Source organism: Nicotiana sylvestris, chromosome 1 (assembly GCF_000393655.2).
Source record: "Nicotiana sylvestris chromosome 1, ASM39365v2, whole genome shotgun sequence".
Taxonomy (NCBI): domain Eukaryota; kingdom Viridiplantae; phylum Streptophyta; class Magnoliopsida; order Solanales; family Solanaceae; genus Nicotiana; species Nicotiana sylvestris.
Window position 1 is genome coordinate 55,089,771 of NC_091057.1, and position 15,274 is coordinate 55,105,044.

At 37.5% G+C, this 15,274-nt stretch overlaps 1 protein-coding gene across 2 annotated transcripts; it reads left to right on the plus strand.

The window, feature by feature from the left end:
- The first annotated feature begins 9,261 nt into the window (after positions 1–9,261).
- Positions 9,262–12,974, plus strand: LOC104234209 (uncharacterized). 2 transcript variants are annotated; one of them, XR_712906.2, is made up of 4 exons: positions 9,262–12,017; positions 12,162–12,318; positions 12,549–12,621; positions 12,703–12,974. XR_712906.2 is itself a non-coding variant. In XM_009787740.2 (4 exons), exons 1-4 carry the CDS (start codon positions 11,962–11,964, stop codon positions 12,845–12,847), a joined length of 438 nt encoding a protein of 145 aa, XP_009786042.1. In that variant the 5' UTR covers positions 9,262–11,961; the 3' UTR covers positions 12,848–12,974. The 2 variants fall into 2 exon arrangements, 1 of the variants encoding a protein (XP_009786042.1); XM_009787740.2 differs by having other exon boundaries at positions 12,542–12,621.
- The last annotated feature ends 2,300 nt before the right edge of the window (positions 12,975–15,274 follow it).

The following is a 15,274-nucleotide window of genomic DNA, read 5'->3' on the forward strand; positions in this document are numbered from 1 at the left end:
ATTTCATGACATGATACACAAGGAAATTGAGGTTTATGTAGATGATGTGATCATAAATTCAAAGCAACAGTCCGACCATGTCAGGGACTTGAGAAGTTTTTTCTAGAGGCTCCGCATGTACAACCTTAAGCTTAGCCCTGCAAAATGTGCATTTGGTGTCCCATCTAGAAAGCTGTTGGGGTTTATAGTCAGTTAGAGAGGTATTGAGTTAGATCATCAAATATCAAAGCTATCCAAGAATTGCCACCGCCAAGGAATAAGACTGAGGTGATGAGTTTGCTCGGGCGTTTAAACTACATCAGCAGGTTTATTGCTCAACTCACGACAACTTGTGAGCCCATATTTAAGTTGTTGAAGAAGGATGTCAAGGTCAAATGGACTGATGAGTGCCAGGAGGCATTTGATAAGATCAAGGGGTACCTGTCAAACCCACATGTGTTGGTCCCACTGGAACCTGAGAGGCCTTTAATTCTCTATTTGACAGTCCTGGATAATTCATTCGGTTATGTACTGGGTCAACACGACATCACTTGAAGGAAGGAACAAGCCATCTATTATCTCATCAAGAAGTTCACATCATATGCGGTTAAGTATACTCCTCTTGAAAGGACATGTTGCGCCCTGACTTGGGTGGTACAAAAGTTGAAGCATTATCTGTCGTCCTACACTACTTACCTCATTTCTCGACTGGATCCTTTAAAGTATATCTTTCAGAAGCCTATGCCCATATGAATACTTGCAAAGTGGCAGATTTTTCTCACAGAGTTTGACATCATCTATGTGACTCGAACCGCAATAAAAGCCCAAGCATTAGCCGAGAACCCGGTGGATGAAGAGTATGAGCCATTGAAGATTTTTTTTCCTGATGAAGAGGTGATGCATATTGACAAGGTGGAGCAGGATGAAAAGCCAGGTTGGAAACTTTTCTTTGATAGAGCCGTTAACATGAAAGGTGTCGGAATAGGGGCTGTGCTCATTTCTGAAACAGGGCACTACTACCCTGTTACAGCCCAACTGCTTTTATTGTACCAACAACATGGCTGAGTACGAGGCATGCAATCTGGGTTTGAGGTTAGCTGCAGATATGAGAGTCCATGAAGTCTTGGTCTTGGGAGATTCGGATCTGTTGGTGCACCAGATTCAGGGAGAATGGGAGACTCGAGATTTAAAGCTCATATCGTATCGATAATGTTTGCATGATCTTTGTCAATGGTTCAGATCAATAGAGTTCAAGCATATTCCTAGGATCCATAATGAGGTTGCGGATGCCTTGACATCAATGTTACACCATCTGGATAAGGCTTATGTTGACCCTCTGCATATTCAAGTTCATGATCAACATGCCTACTGTAATGTAGTTGAGGAGAAACTTGATAGTGAACCGTGGTTCCATGATATTAGGGAATACATCAGGATAGGGTGTATCTGGTATAGGCCATAGGTGAACAAAAAAGAACAATTCGATGTTTGACTTGTGGATTTTTCTTGAGCGGGGGAATTTTGTACAAGAGAACTCCAGATCTTGGATTGTTGAGGTGCATAAATGCTAAACAAGTCACGACTATCATGACCGAAGTGCATGCTGGAGTTTGCGGTCCGCATATGAGTGGGTATGTTTTGGCAAAGAAAATTCTTCGAGCAGGGTATTATTGGCTCACCATGAAACGAGATTGCATCAGCTTTGTGTGAAAGTGTTATCAATGCTAGGTACACAATGATTTGATTCATTCTCCGCCATCTGAGTTGCATACAATGTCCGCACCTTGACCTTTTATTTCTTGGGGCATGGATGTCATTGGACCAATTAAGCTAGCGGCATCAAATGGGCACATGTTTATTCTAGTGGCCATCGACTATTTCACTAAGTGGGTTGAAGTTATGACTTTCAAGTCTCTGACTAAGAAGGCAGTGATCGATTTTGTTCATTCAAACATCATTTGCCAGTTCGGAATCCCCAAGATAATCATCACAGATAATGGTGCGAATCTTAACAGCCATTTGATGAAAGAAGTATGCCAACGGTTCAAGATTATGCATCGAAATTCCAGTCCGTATCACCCCAAGGAAAATGGAGCTGTTGAGGCGGCCGACAAGAACATAAAGAAGATACTTCGAAAGATAGTGCAACGTTCTAGACAGTGGCATGAAAAGTTGCCTTTTGCTTTACTGGGTTACCGCACTACTGTTCGTACTTCAGTAGGTGCAACTCCTTATTTGTTGGTATATGGTACTGAAGCAGTTATTCCCGCGGAAGTTGAAATTCCGTCCCTTCGGATTATTGCTGAAGCTGAAATTGATGATGATGAGTGGGTCAAAACTCGTTTGGAGCAATTAAGTCTAATCGATGAGAAAAGACTAGTGGTAGTATGTCATGGTCAATTGTACCAGAAGAGGATGGCAAAAGCATATAACAAGAAGGTGCGCCCCCGAAAATTTAAAGGGGGTCAGCAAGTGTTAAAACGCATCCTTCCACATCAAACTGAAGCAAAAGGCAAGTTCGCCCCAAATTGGCAGGGGCCGTTCATTTTAACAAGAGTGTTGTCCAATGGTTCTTTGTATTTAACAGATATAGAAGGCAATGACGCGTGGGCGTGACGTCCTGGAAGCGGACGTGTAAAGCATATCGCTTTTCGCATATCACTTATCCCGGTCACCCCTTCCATCCAGAGAAGGTAAGTTCAAAGCCTTGGCCAGCTCCCATAGTGTGACGGGCGGTGTGTACAAGGCCCGGGAACGAATTCACCGCCGTATGGCTGACCGGCGATTTATCAACCTGAAAAGAGCTAATACGGGCTTAGCCTGCCCTATTTATATTTTGACCAAAAGCAAAACCTTCCTTGATCTACACATTCACGCCCTTTAGAGTTAAGGAATGATGGTTAAGAGTTCTTACTTTTGAGTTCCCACTCTGACTATTTAGAAGGCTATAATAATACCTTAATTAATTTTTTCGGATAAAGCTCAGCATTTCTCTAATTTGAATCGAAAGTTGCTTTTTACTCCTCCGCCTTTGAAGGCTGGTTACATCCAATGTCTCCTACGAGGCTGTCTTAAAGTCCTCTTTGTCTAGGCAGAGGTATAGCCCTTTTTGAATACATTTGACTTGGTGCTCACTTGTAGGAAGATTCCCCGCTCTGAAGTCAAGTCTTTTTTGGAGCTCCTTCCAAAGAGGTTGGGATTAGACTTTCAATTGGATGTGTCCCGGTCAAATCGTTAACGACAGATCCCTGCAGACGTACTACTTTCAATCAAACTTACTCTTGCTATAAAACAAGCTCGTATTTTATCTTTGTTACCCTTTCTCAATAATGAGAAACAATTTGAAAGAACCGAGTCGACCGCTAGAACTACTGGTTTTAAAGCCCGAAATAAATAGGCTTACTTTTTCTTCACTTGAATCATAATTACAAGAATCTAGATTTGAGTATCGTGTCGTAAGAAAAAAAATGAATCGGAAAAAAAGATTTCTTTTTTTATTGAATTGAACGTGTTCATTCATTTTGACTACTTTAGCATATTTTCTCATAGAAATTTCTACTCTACCTTCCCGGAGTTCATTCTCCGGGGAACTCCATTTAAATTATTCTGGTGGATTCTTTCCAATCTACTTCCTTTATGATTTCGTTCGAAATCATATAAAGACAATTCCTATTTGATATAGCTATTTGTGCAAGTATTTTACGGTTAAGAAGCAACTATGTGTAGATATGGCTATCAATTCTGATGTAGTCAAAAGATATTATGTATGATTTCTTTGGTTTGTCTAATTGTGTTGTTTGTACTTGACATGTTTTGAAGATTGGGATGACGAAGACATTTTATTCTTCTATCTAAACACTTTACCCTTTGTTACCCCCTTTTTGAGCCTCATTTATTTTCCTTCATACCCCTCTTTTGGAATCAGAAGCAGCGTTTAGAACTACAAATACAGAAAATATAAATAAAAAAGAGAAAAGAGGAAAAAGAGATGAGAAAAGAGAAAGAGAAAAATGAAAAAAAAGAGTAAAGCAAAAGAAAGAAAAGAAAAAGAAGAGAAAAGAAAAGAAAAAAAAAGAGAAAAAGTAACAAAAACAAAGCAATTCCTATGTCTTGAACTACGTTCGACCTGATTCATTTTAAGGATACGTAGGTAGCCTCATGGTTCGGTCCCATCAAAATAAAAATTTAAAGTTCCCCAGGCTCAAAGAAACTGGGGCAGAAGTTGTGGTTTTGTTAAAGATCTGATTTCAAAAGTTGTAATTCTGAACCCTTTCATTTTAAGCTGTTTTGAGCCTGCATGCCGCCTTTTCTTTCTAACCCTATCCAAAAGCCTACATTACGGTCCAAAGGAAGACCTTTCGATCAATCTTTGAGGAATGCCAAGTCAAGCGAGATAGAGGTATGATTCATGTCATGGACAATACTCCGTTCTACATAAGGAAAAATGAATAATTGAGAGAGTCTTATTGGTGAAAACCCTCACGGGCACCGTAAGACGATGGAAAGCTGAGAGAAAAATTTAAAAAATGAGAGAGTCTTATTGGTGAAAACCCTCGCGGGCATCGTAAGGCGCCAGCGAGTTGAGAGATGAACAAATGAGAGAGGTTTGTTGGTGAAAACCTGTCAAGGCACTACAGGCCGAATAATGCTCGTGACTTTGCAGAGAAATTGGATTACGGACAAATCCCGGTTTTGAAGTATGAATACGGGGCACAAAATGAAGTATGATTAGGTGAATGGTCTGGACTGATTAATCCGAAATGCATGTCATGATCATTAGAGCCAGCTGCTTTCCTCAGATAAGTCTCTTTTCTATTCTTCATCAAATAGTCATCTTGGTTCAAATTTTCCTATTTATTCCTAATTCTCGAAGTCACTTCGTTTTATTTTCTTTTGAGTTTCTAAGTCTTTTCCAATATTAGTCCTGTTACGTAAGTAAGAAAGGAGTTTAAAGCTTATTACCAACTTTCAAATTGCACGAAGAAAAGTGCGGCCAAAGCATACCAAAAATAACATGTTTCAAAATGAGAAATAAGGTGTTAATGGGAGTTCAAGTGGTCAAGTGGTTTAGTGAATTTTGAGGAAATATAGAGGTTCAAATTGGAAGGACAGAAATGTAAAACAACAGGATGAGTGTGAGGCACTCGGGTCATTCAGATTTCTGGGGTTGAGGTTCGATCAAAAGGTCAAACAATTCTTTGCTAGCCTAAGGCAGCTAATCGGAACACAGCATGGCAGTGGAAAGGCCACCTTCAGCAAGAATGCCGCAAACTAACCACCACATTTCCAAACTGATAAGATTTTCTTTGATTGAAATAGGGGCAGGAAATTTCGTTTGTTCCGGAGGAACTCTCCCTGAGGAAAGCATGTGCCAGACAGGTTCGACCGTAAATTCTCAAGACCCTTTTGGATAATGTGATTTAATTTTAATTTTTTAGGACCCTCCTAGATAATGAGATTTAATTTAAAGTTCTCAGGACCCTTCTGAATAATGGGATTTAGTTTTAAGTTTTTAAGACCTTAATAGATAATAAGATTTAGCGTAAGTTTTACCTTTAGGAAATAGAATTTAGCTTTGAAGTTTTATCTCTTAAGATGAGATTTAATTTTAAATTTTCAGGGCCCTCCTGGATAATGGGATTTAGCTTTTAAATTCTTAGAGTTCTTTTGGATAACATGATTCGATTAACACTCACAGATGTTCCCAGTACCAAACTGGGGCAGAAAAGTTTCTTTTGTTTTGTCTATTTTGTTGTAATGGCAGGCACCCACCTGGAAAATAAAGGAATACATTTCAAGTTTTGGCATCAGGCGCCCACCTGGAAAACAAGGGAATCCGTTTTAAAGTTTAAGCATCAGGAACCCACCTGGAAAATAAGGGAATACATTTTAAGTTTAAGTTACAAGTGCCCACTTGAAAACAAGGGAATCCATTTCAAAGTTAAGCATCAGGTGCCAACCTGGAGAATAAGGGAATTTATTTCAAATTTTAAGTCAGCGTCAAGCGCCCACCTGGAGAACAAGGGAATTCATTTCAAGTTTAAGCATCAGGTGCCCACCTGTAAAACAAGGAAATTCATTTCGAACTTTAAGTCAGCATCAGGCGCCCACCTGGAGAGCAAGGAAATTCATTTCAAGTTTAAGCATCAGGCGCCCACCTGGAAAACAAGGGAATTCATTTCAAGTTTTAAGTCATAATCAGGCGCCCACCTAGAGAACAAGAGAATTTATCTCAAATTTTAAATCCGCATCAGGCGCCTACCTCGAGAATTAGGGAGTTCATTTCAAGTTTAATTTACAGGCGCCCACCTGGAGAATAAGGGAATTCATTTCAAGTCTAAGTTTGCAGGTGCCCATTTGGAAAATAAGGAAAGTCACTTCAAGTATCAGGTCAAGCAGAAGGGACCTGCCTGAAGAATGGGTCAATTCAAGTTAGAAATAATAGCAGCTCACCTCAAGAGTGCGAGTCAACAGTTCAAAATGCGCGACAGAACCGCAGAAGTTTCAAAATCAGGTTTTAAGATATATAGATAGGATTCTTGTAACTCGTAGATCATAGATTAGCCAAGTTTCTTTTTATTTTGTTTCGGTGTAATAAGGAGTTTAGCAAGTAGTAGCAGCGGCAGCAGCAGTGGAATCACAGCTTCTCGGTAGTCCCAGCTACCAAACCTTTCAGAACTACACTGACCTGATTCCTTTACATCCAAGGATATGTAGGCAACCGTAGAAGCAGGGTTCGGTCAGACTTTTCAAAATGCTTCTCATGGAGTATCCAAACGGGAAAAAATCACTCGTATTTGCTCACTTTATCTTTGCCCGAAAACTCTTCATGTTTCCGAGCAAAGAGGGGCAGCTGTGAGCATGTGATTTTTGCCCGACCAGAAATACTCATACAAAAATTAAAAATAGGTTTTCTAAATTAGTTTTAGCTTTATAGAATTTTTTGTAGGATTTTCTTAATTAATTATTTGCATTTTTGTGCACATTTTTCATATTTCCATAGACAAATACCAAAAATATCAAATAATCATTACATGGCATTTTCTTTATGTTTTAGTTACATTTAGAATTTAATTGCATTCATTAAAACAAAATCATAAAAATATGTGACGACCCAAAGGGGTCATCACCTGTTTATAATTAAAATTTGTCTTCGAGGCCCTGAAAACTTCATTTAGAGTCGCCTCGATTTGTGTGCACAGTCCGGGCGCGTAGCCGGAAAGCTTAAACGTGAAATCTTGTGAAAATTTCTAAGTTTTTACCTCGAAATGAATAAGTTTGACTCCGGTCAATATTTTGGGTAAACGGACCCGGACCCATGATTTGACAGTCCCGGAGGGTCCGTAGGAAAATATGGGACATGGGCGTATGCCCAGAATCGAATTCCGAGGTTCCATGCCCGAGTTATGAATTTTTAAGTGAAATTGTTTTCTGAAAATGTTTAAAGAAAAAAAGAAATTTGAAATAAAATTTGATCAGAACGTGTTGGTATCGGGCCCGTATTTTGGTTCCGGCGCCCGGTTCAGGTCTTATATATGACTTGAGTCATTGCTGTAAAACTTGGTTGAAAACGAATGTCGTTTGACGCGATCCGGACCCTAATTGGGAAATTGATGTTTGAAAGGAATTTTGGAGAAATTTCATTGATCTTAAGGCTCAATTCGATGTTCATGATGTTACATTGGTGATGTGATCACAGGAATATGTTCGTCGGATGTTTTTGAGGTAGTGTGCATGTTTGGTTTAGAGTTTCGAGGGCTCAGGTGAGTTTCCAGTAGGTTCCGGGATGACTTAGGCTTTAAGAGATCAGATGTTGCAGGTTCAGGAATTTTGACAGGTCTCTGAACACTTTTGCGTGGCCCACGAGGAAACGCGTGCGGTCGCGAAGGGGCCAGCGTGGCCGCGGTCGCCTTTGCGCGGTCCGCAGTCGGTTTTGTGCGGTCCGCGCGGGGCATAGATCCGCAGGTCTTTAGGAAGCCTGTGCGACAGCGGTCCTTCTTGCGCGATCCGCGGTGGGAACGGGTGGTACGCCTACCACGAGATATGAGAAATGGGATCGGATTGCACGCCTACCACGAGATATGAGAAACGGGATCAGGTTGCACGCCTGCAACAAGAGGAAACTGAAAGTGAAAGTTGCCTTTATTTTCTTCATTTATGATAGAAGTTATAGTGCTAGCTTCCTTATTATTCCCTGTTATTTCTTTTAACTGCTCTCCCGAAGCATGTTTCCCTTCCCCAGCTTTAACTGCTTATTACTTGTTTACTTTTCCGCCATATATTATATAACTGTACAGGTTTATCTGGAGTCTGGTCCTAGCCTCGTCACTACCTCGCCGGGGTTAGGCCAGACACTTACCAGCACATGGGGCCGGTTGTGCTGATACTACGCTCTGTGCTCTTTTGCACAGATCCAGGTTTTGGACAGCAGCAGTAGCGCGGGAGCCAGCCTTCAGTCCAGTGAGATACTGAGGTAGCCTTGCAGGCGTTCACAGGCCCGGCGTCTCCTCTATCTTTTATTTCCGTCTGTTATCTCATATATTCGAGACAAACAGTTTATATTTTCTTTCAAACGGTTGTATTTAGCACTCTTAGAAGTCCGTGAGTAATGTGACACCAGTTCTTGGGTAGAGGCATATGTTGTTCTCGCATTATTGTTCAGTTTTCTTTAAATTTAAGTCTTCCGCATATTTATTTAATTCCGTTGCTTTCTTGCTATCGCCGATAATTATTAAAAGAAGTAATTGTTAACGATGTAAGCAGTTAAGGATTGGCTTGCCTAGCTCTCATTAGTATGCGCCATCACAACTCCCGAGGGTGAAAAATTCGGGTCGTGACAAAATATTACCACAGTCATATCTCCATCTTTAGTTTTAATTAATTAGTGTAAAATAAGTGAGAATAGATAATGATAATTTTTATAAAATAGATTAATATAAATTAGGATTTTTAGTTAGTTTAGGACTTTAATTAATTTGATTAGGTTTAAAATTAATTTTTAAAAGAAAAAGAAGAAAGAAACAAAAAAAAGGGGGGAAATAAAAAAATACCCGGTCTGGGCTATTTTTTGAGCCCAAAATTCGCCGCTCCGCCTGACCCAATACCATTTACCCAACCCCAGCTCTGTTGTCAGCCCAAACGACTGCGTTTAACTACCAAATGGCGTCGATAGTCGCTCTCAATCCTGGCCGTCGATCCTATGTAATCTAACGGTCCGAAACTAACCACACCCCTCCCTTATAACTGTCCTAACTCCCCCAAACCTAGAAACCCTCACTCATTTCTCATCTCCCTCCCTTTAAGAAAACCCTAGCCACCCCCCAAACCCCTCACCTCCATAGCCGACGGCTCCGCCGCCAAACAATCCCAAACCTACTCAAACTCCTCCCCATAATCACCAACACTTCCTCACTCCTAATACATCATTGTTTTGTCCAAATAAATACCCATGCTCTTCAAATTTTAGATTTAGAAATATCCCCTTTCTCTTTTTCGGCAAGAAATAAAAGTGGTGACACAAAGTATTAGCCACTAGGAATTTTTGGCCAATACTTGTGCCATTATTTCCATGGCTAGTCAAAAAATTAGATTGGGGTATATTCTTGTGTCAACAAAGAAGTTTGATTAAATTTACTCATGCAAGGCCGAAATTTGGTGTTGAATTCATCTGTTGTTTATTTTTCTTGGTTTCTAGTGTCTCTGTTATTTTTATGTATTTTCCGTTTTGTTATTTTAATTTTAGTGTATTTTTTTTTTATTTTGTTTCTGTTTTTATTTACTAACTACTTTTTCCTCTTCTTCTATTTCTTCTTTAACCAAAGACCAGGTAGGATGCCAATGGGCTTTGCGCCCCAATTGTTTGACCGAGAGGGAGGAGTTTTAATTTGGAAAGGTGAATAACAGTATTGGTAAGGATATTTAAGGTATTTAGACTCAAGGAATATTCTGATAACTACCTAGAAAAGTTCTAGGAAAGTGAGGATGGGGGATTGAATAAGTAAATACTTTAAAATTTAGGTAAAAATTGTGCAAAAATTAGATTTCTTAAGGGTGGTTTTGAATTTAAAAATTCTGATTTTGTTGCCCTAAAGAGAGTGTTATAAATACACATTATAGGTTAGGAAAAAAGAAAGAAAAAAAGACAGACGACGGAAAAGAAAATTGCAGAAAAAGGTTCATTAAATATTTTTTCGTTCTTCAGCATTTTGGGTCTTTAGCTATTCTGGGTTTGAAGAGGAACTGGATAGAGATTCTTATTGTTGCAGCTGTATTGGTTAAATTCCAACCCTACTGAGCTCCATTTCTACAATTTTCAGACTTTATTTGTTTGAGTTCACTCTTTTAGTAGGTATGTAGATTTTCAGCTTTGTTATGAACTTAGAGCAAAATAAAAATTGATTTGTTCTTCTGAATCTGTGATTAGTATTTCAGATATGTTGTTTGCTCTCTAAATTTGCTTAATTCTCATTCTTTAATCAATGTCATGCTATAAATGTTTGTTTCAATTAAATGTCAAAGTGGTTAAGCAAATAAATTGATATTTAAACAATGGTTCATGCGTGAGTTGGCCTGCAATATTTAACTGATTTCAAGCGATTTCTGTTTTGAGTTGTACGATTAGTGATAGTTTTTCTTAATAATTTTTATTTGGAATAGGTGAGGAAATGAGTGCTTGCAACTTAAGGCAAATCGTTTATTTTAAAGTTTAATATAACTAGAAATGGATTTGTCGGAGTGCAATTTGAATCATTCATTAGGATTTGTCTTGGCTTAGTCATAAAATGTGAATTTCATGTTGCTGGACGTGTCCAAGTATTTGAACCAGCCTAGTTGTTTATTTTTAGTAAGTAGACGTATCTTCTTACATTGCTGCTTCGTCCGTCAGTATTACCTTTTTAGTCAAATGACTTCAAGTTACTTGCTTTTTAAATAATTGTAACATCTACTTTATGGATTGACAGAATTATTGAAATAGCTTGAGTGTGCATGCTTCGTCAATTAAAATCTATTCCATATTCTACGAATAAATTCCATAAATTCTTGGCCTTAATCTCAAACTTTAGAAAATTTGAACTTATCAAACATTCGTAGTTTGTTTTAGTGTAGTGCAATCTTTTGAAATAAATCAAGGCGTGCCATTCACAAATGAATCCCATAATATATGGCCCTCACATTAATACCAAAACAAGTGCGTAAAAGACTTGGAACATTCATAACTAGTGTAGAAAATACTTTGAACATTCGTAGTTTGCTTTAGGGGCGTTTATAATAAATTATCATAGCTACGGGTATGGTTCCCGTGACGTAGTTGTAACACATAATTTTCCAAATCCGGGGTACATCTATGTGACCCGGCCACAACAACTAATAATATTAATAATTTAAACACGTTGTAAATCGTGGGTACGGTTCCCGTGACAAAATGTCGCAATGTGTATCAAACAAACAAGTGTACGATAATCGTAACTTGTTCCGGAATAATTTCATAAATAATTAAAAGTGGTCAAAAGCTAAAAATGCACAATAGGTTTAAAACATGTAATTAATCAGGTAATTAGGCCAATAATAATAGTTGAGCGACCATGCTAAAACCACAGAACCCAGGAATGCCTAACACCTTCTCCGATTTCTGTATTCGCAGACCATAAATAAGAGTCAACTTCCTCCATTCGAGATTTTAAACCGGTGACTTGGGACACACTAAATTGTCCCAAGTGGCGACTCTGAATTTGAATAAATAATCCCGTTTCGATTATTGTCACTTTAAGTGAAAAAACTTCCTTATACCATTTTCATGTGGAAAAAGGAGGTGTGACAGGAATGCTCCAATTTCTGCAAGCATGATGAGGAAATTGAAACAGATTAAGAAGAAGAAATCGAAGGTAGACGTACTCAAACCAGTTGCGGAGGAAAATAAGAATTTTGTCTATGAATGGTTTGACAAGAAGGAGAAGTTTCCCAAAAACTTCTTGACTGGAAGATATGGTTGGAGGTTTTTTGAACTGTTGTGTAGTGCTACCCCTTCTGTTCTCATTTTTGTAAGTCCCTTAATCACTGCGTATATTTCTTTTTTTAGTAGCTCCATATTTAACATACACATTTTATAATATTTAACATGTGGAGGAACTTTTAATACTGATGCGTGTATGAAACATAAAACGTCCATTCCTTTATGTCTGCAGTCATGTTGTTATGGATGTTGCATCATGCAACAACATGTGCACTTCATGGGATAAGATCACGGAGGCTGCCAGTAAAGAGGGGAAGGATTTGGACTTTTGTGGGACAATTGATGCTTGCCAAGCCTTGTACTTGACACCCCTAATGATATATCCTCAAGTAAGTATGCCAAAACCTGGGGCTGTGGAGTTGTGCAAGGCTAAGGTTTTGTATTGTGTGGCAAATTAATAACAAGTATTTTATGCCTGTCATTTTCCACTTGGCAGAGGGTTTGATTCGAATTTATGATAGCAATGTCAATTTGTATGACGATGGTAAACTAATAGAACTTGTACAACCCCTCGCACTTATGATGCCTAGGATTTTAATGAAAACTGGCCAGTTTACAGATTTAGGTCAAGATGAGCTTACGAAGAAATGGTCATGGGAGCGTATTATAGATGTGTCATCCATTCAGCAAAGGTAAATTAAATGTGCCATCCATTATATTTTACTCATTCTTCTGGTTTCTTTAATAACTAATTATGTCTTTGATTATTGTAGTGAAAGAAGTGAAGCATATGTAGTGAAGGCTATTAACTTCCTCCTAACTGATACGCCACTGGTGCAACTTAATGACAAGCGAATGGAGTTGTTCAAGGAAAAATATTTAGTGTATATCTTCAGAGGAAGGATGGACCCTTCTTAGTTTTATTAGTAATTTATGTTTGTGTTGGTCATGAGATAAAATCTATGTAATGAAACTATCTTTTTGGCGATTAACTGTTAATGTTGTAATGAAACTATCTTTTTGGGTGAACTTTCTTTTTATATTACAACAAGATTGCGTAATGGACAACATGTATAGTAATAAACTAGCTACTTAGTTGCGTAATAGATACTGGATCCATCAATGAACTAGCTATTTGGTTGCGCAATAGACACTGGGTCTATCAATAAACTAGCTACTTTATTGCATAATAGACTCAGCGCATCTAATAACTGCATCAAATATAACATTACATCAGTAGAATATTACATGATCCAAAAGACTTCCAGCAAAACAAACTTACTGTAATTAAACTATTTCTAGCAACAGTAAACGAATGTTCTTTCTCATTTAATCATCCAAGCTGCCACGAATCCGACAGCGACGCACAAGACCATAACTCACTTATATTCAGCCTCTTTTCATTTATTTTAACCATCCCTCCAGCATAATTATTTACAGGAATATGCCCTCCCTCCAATTCAATCCCTCCATCATCATCATCTTCCTCATGAACATCCATTGCCAATATATTTTCAACTTCAACCACCTTCATTCGCAGAATAATTTTTTTTATGCTTAAGAGCATCATTTTCATACTTCAAACTACTGATAAGGTCAGCAATCTTTAGATCTAGCATATCATCGTCACATTCCCAAAATTAACATCTTTTACCCTATCAAATGAAATGGCAAAAATATTTTCTCAACAAAATTGAATCCCTAAAATTAAAAAGAGACAAATATGTGAAATTTATCTTACCTTAGGTTTGGAACATTTTGGAATCGCCTACCAGCATTCACCGGAGTTGTAGCTGTGAATTGACTGGCAACCATGCTGTAATGACAATTCTTTCTCGACCCAAAGGACATACTCGACCCTTGACTCATTTTTCTTCAATTGTTTGAGTATTGTTTTTCGATAGTAAAAATTAAGATTGAAATGTGATCAATTTCATTTTGAGTATCCGGTTAAATGGGTTAATTTAAACGGGTAAAAAAATATATGGTTAGTGATAGGCCACGTTGACATATTTTAATTCCCTAAACAACACGAGCTGTCTTCCAACAATCGTTAATCGATGATAAACTCCTTTAATGGTCTATAAACTCTAAACCCTAACCCCAATCCCAACCCTAAACCCTAACCCTGAACCCTAACCCTAGACATTTAATATAAATCAATAGACTTCCTTAATGTGCGAGTGTCAACTTTAGGTTGCGTCCTCAACTCTTACTGTAGTCGAGGATAAACTAATGGTCGAGAATTCATTAAAATAAGGATTACACCACGTTTAACCTTGTTTTTTTTGATTTTATAAAGTTTACACATCTTATTAATCATCATGGAATATTTAAAGTTATTATACTTGGCGGTGTATTTCATATCATTAAAAGCTGGTCATTTTAGAACATGTAACAACTCAAGAAGCAAGACCTCTAAGTATAAGAGTGTTGTTTAGTGAAGTGTTGTCAATAAGTAATACCTCAAGGTAAATGAATATTGGATATTGAGTATTGGTTTGTAATATCAACATGTGTTGATATTAAGTAATATTTTGATAGATTAGAATAGGTAATTAGTCTTTAAATTACATACATTGTCTTAACATTATGTTGTAATAATGGTCAATGGCTATATAATGAAAGTTGTATTAACTAATTATAGGCTTAAGTTAATACCGATATAATTGATACGTTATACTAATCCATTTTATCCAATTCAAAATCTGCAATTTGATGAATTAGTACCACTTTAAGTTTTTTACAAATAATTGTCAATTTTGAATTAATGTAACTAAATTAATACTTTACACTAAGAAACAACAAATCGAGAACATACCCCTATGCTTGTCTAATTTATGATTGATATACAGTTCTTAATATTTTACAATAGAATTCTATTGGTTTACATTTACAATGGATCTATAGACTACCAGTGGGTAGTCTAAATACTGTAGGTTTATTCAACAATTCATGTGAATTATTTTTAATTCAGTGGCGGAAAATTTAAATATTTGGATGACTGAAATTTATATCCCCTGAGTTATATGTTTCAATTGGAACTTCCTTATTTTATTATGGATTTTTTGCAGTTAAATGTGTATGCATGCAAAATTTATTGGATTTAAATTCAATCAGACTATATTTTAAATATTTAGTTCAAATAAATTTATTAGCTAAAGTTATATAAGTTCATACTGCAGAATTAATAAATAAATCCAAATACATTGGGCTACATATGATGATCCCACTTTATTAAGCCAAAGATGTTATCTTCCTAGAGGTCCAGTTTGATGTCGCGTGTCAGATGATGTGGCACGCCAAGTCAAACGGATGAGCCAAGAGCATTGTGCCATGTGTTAA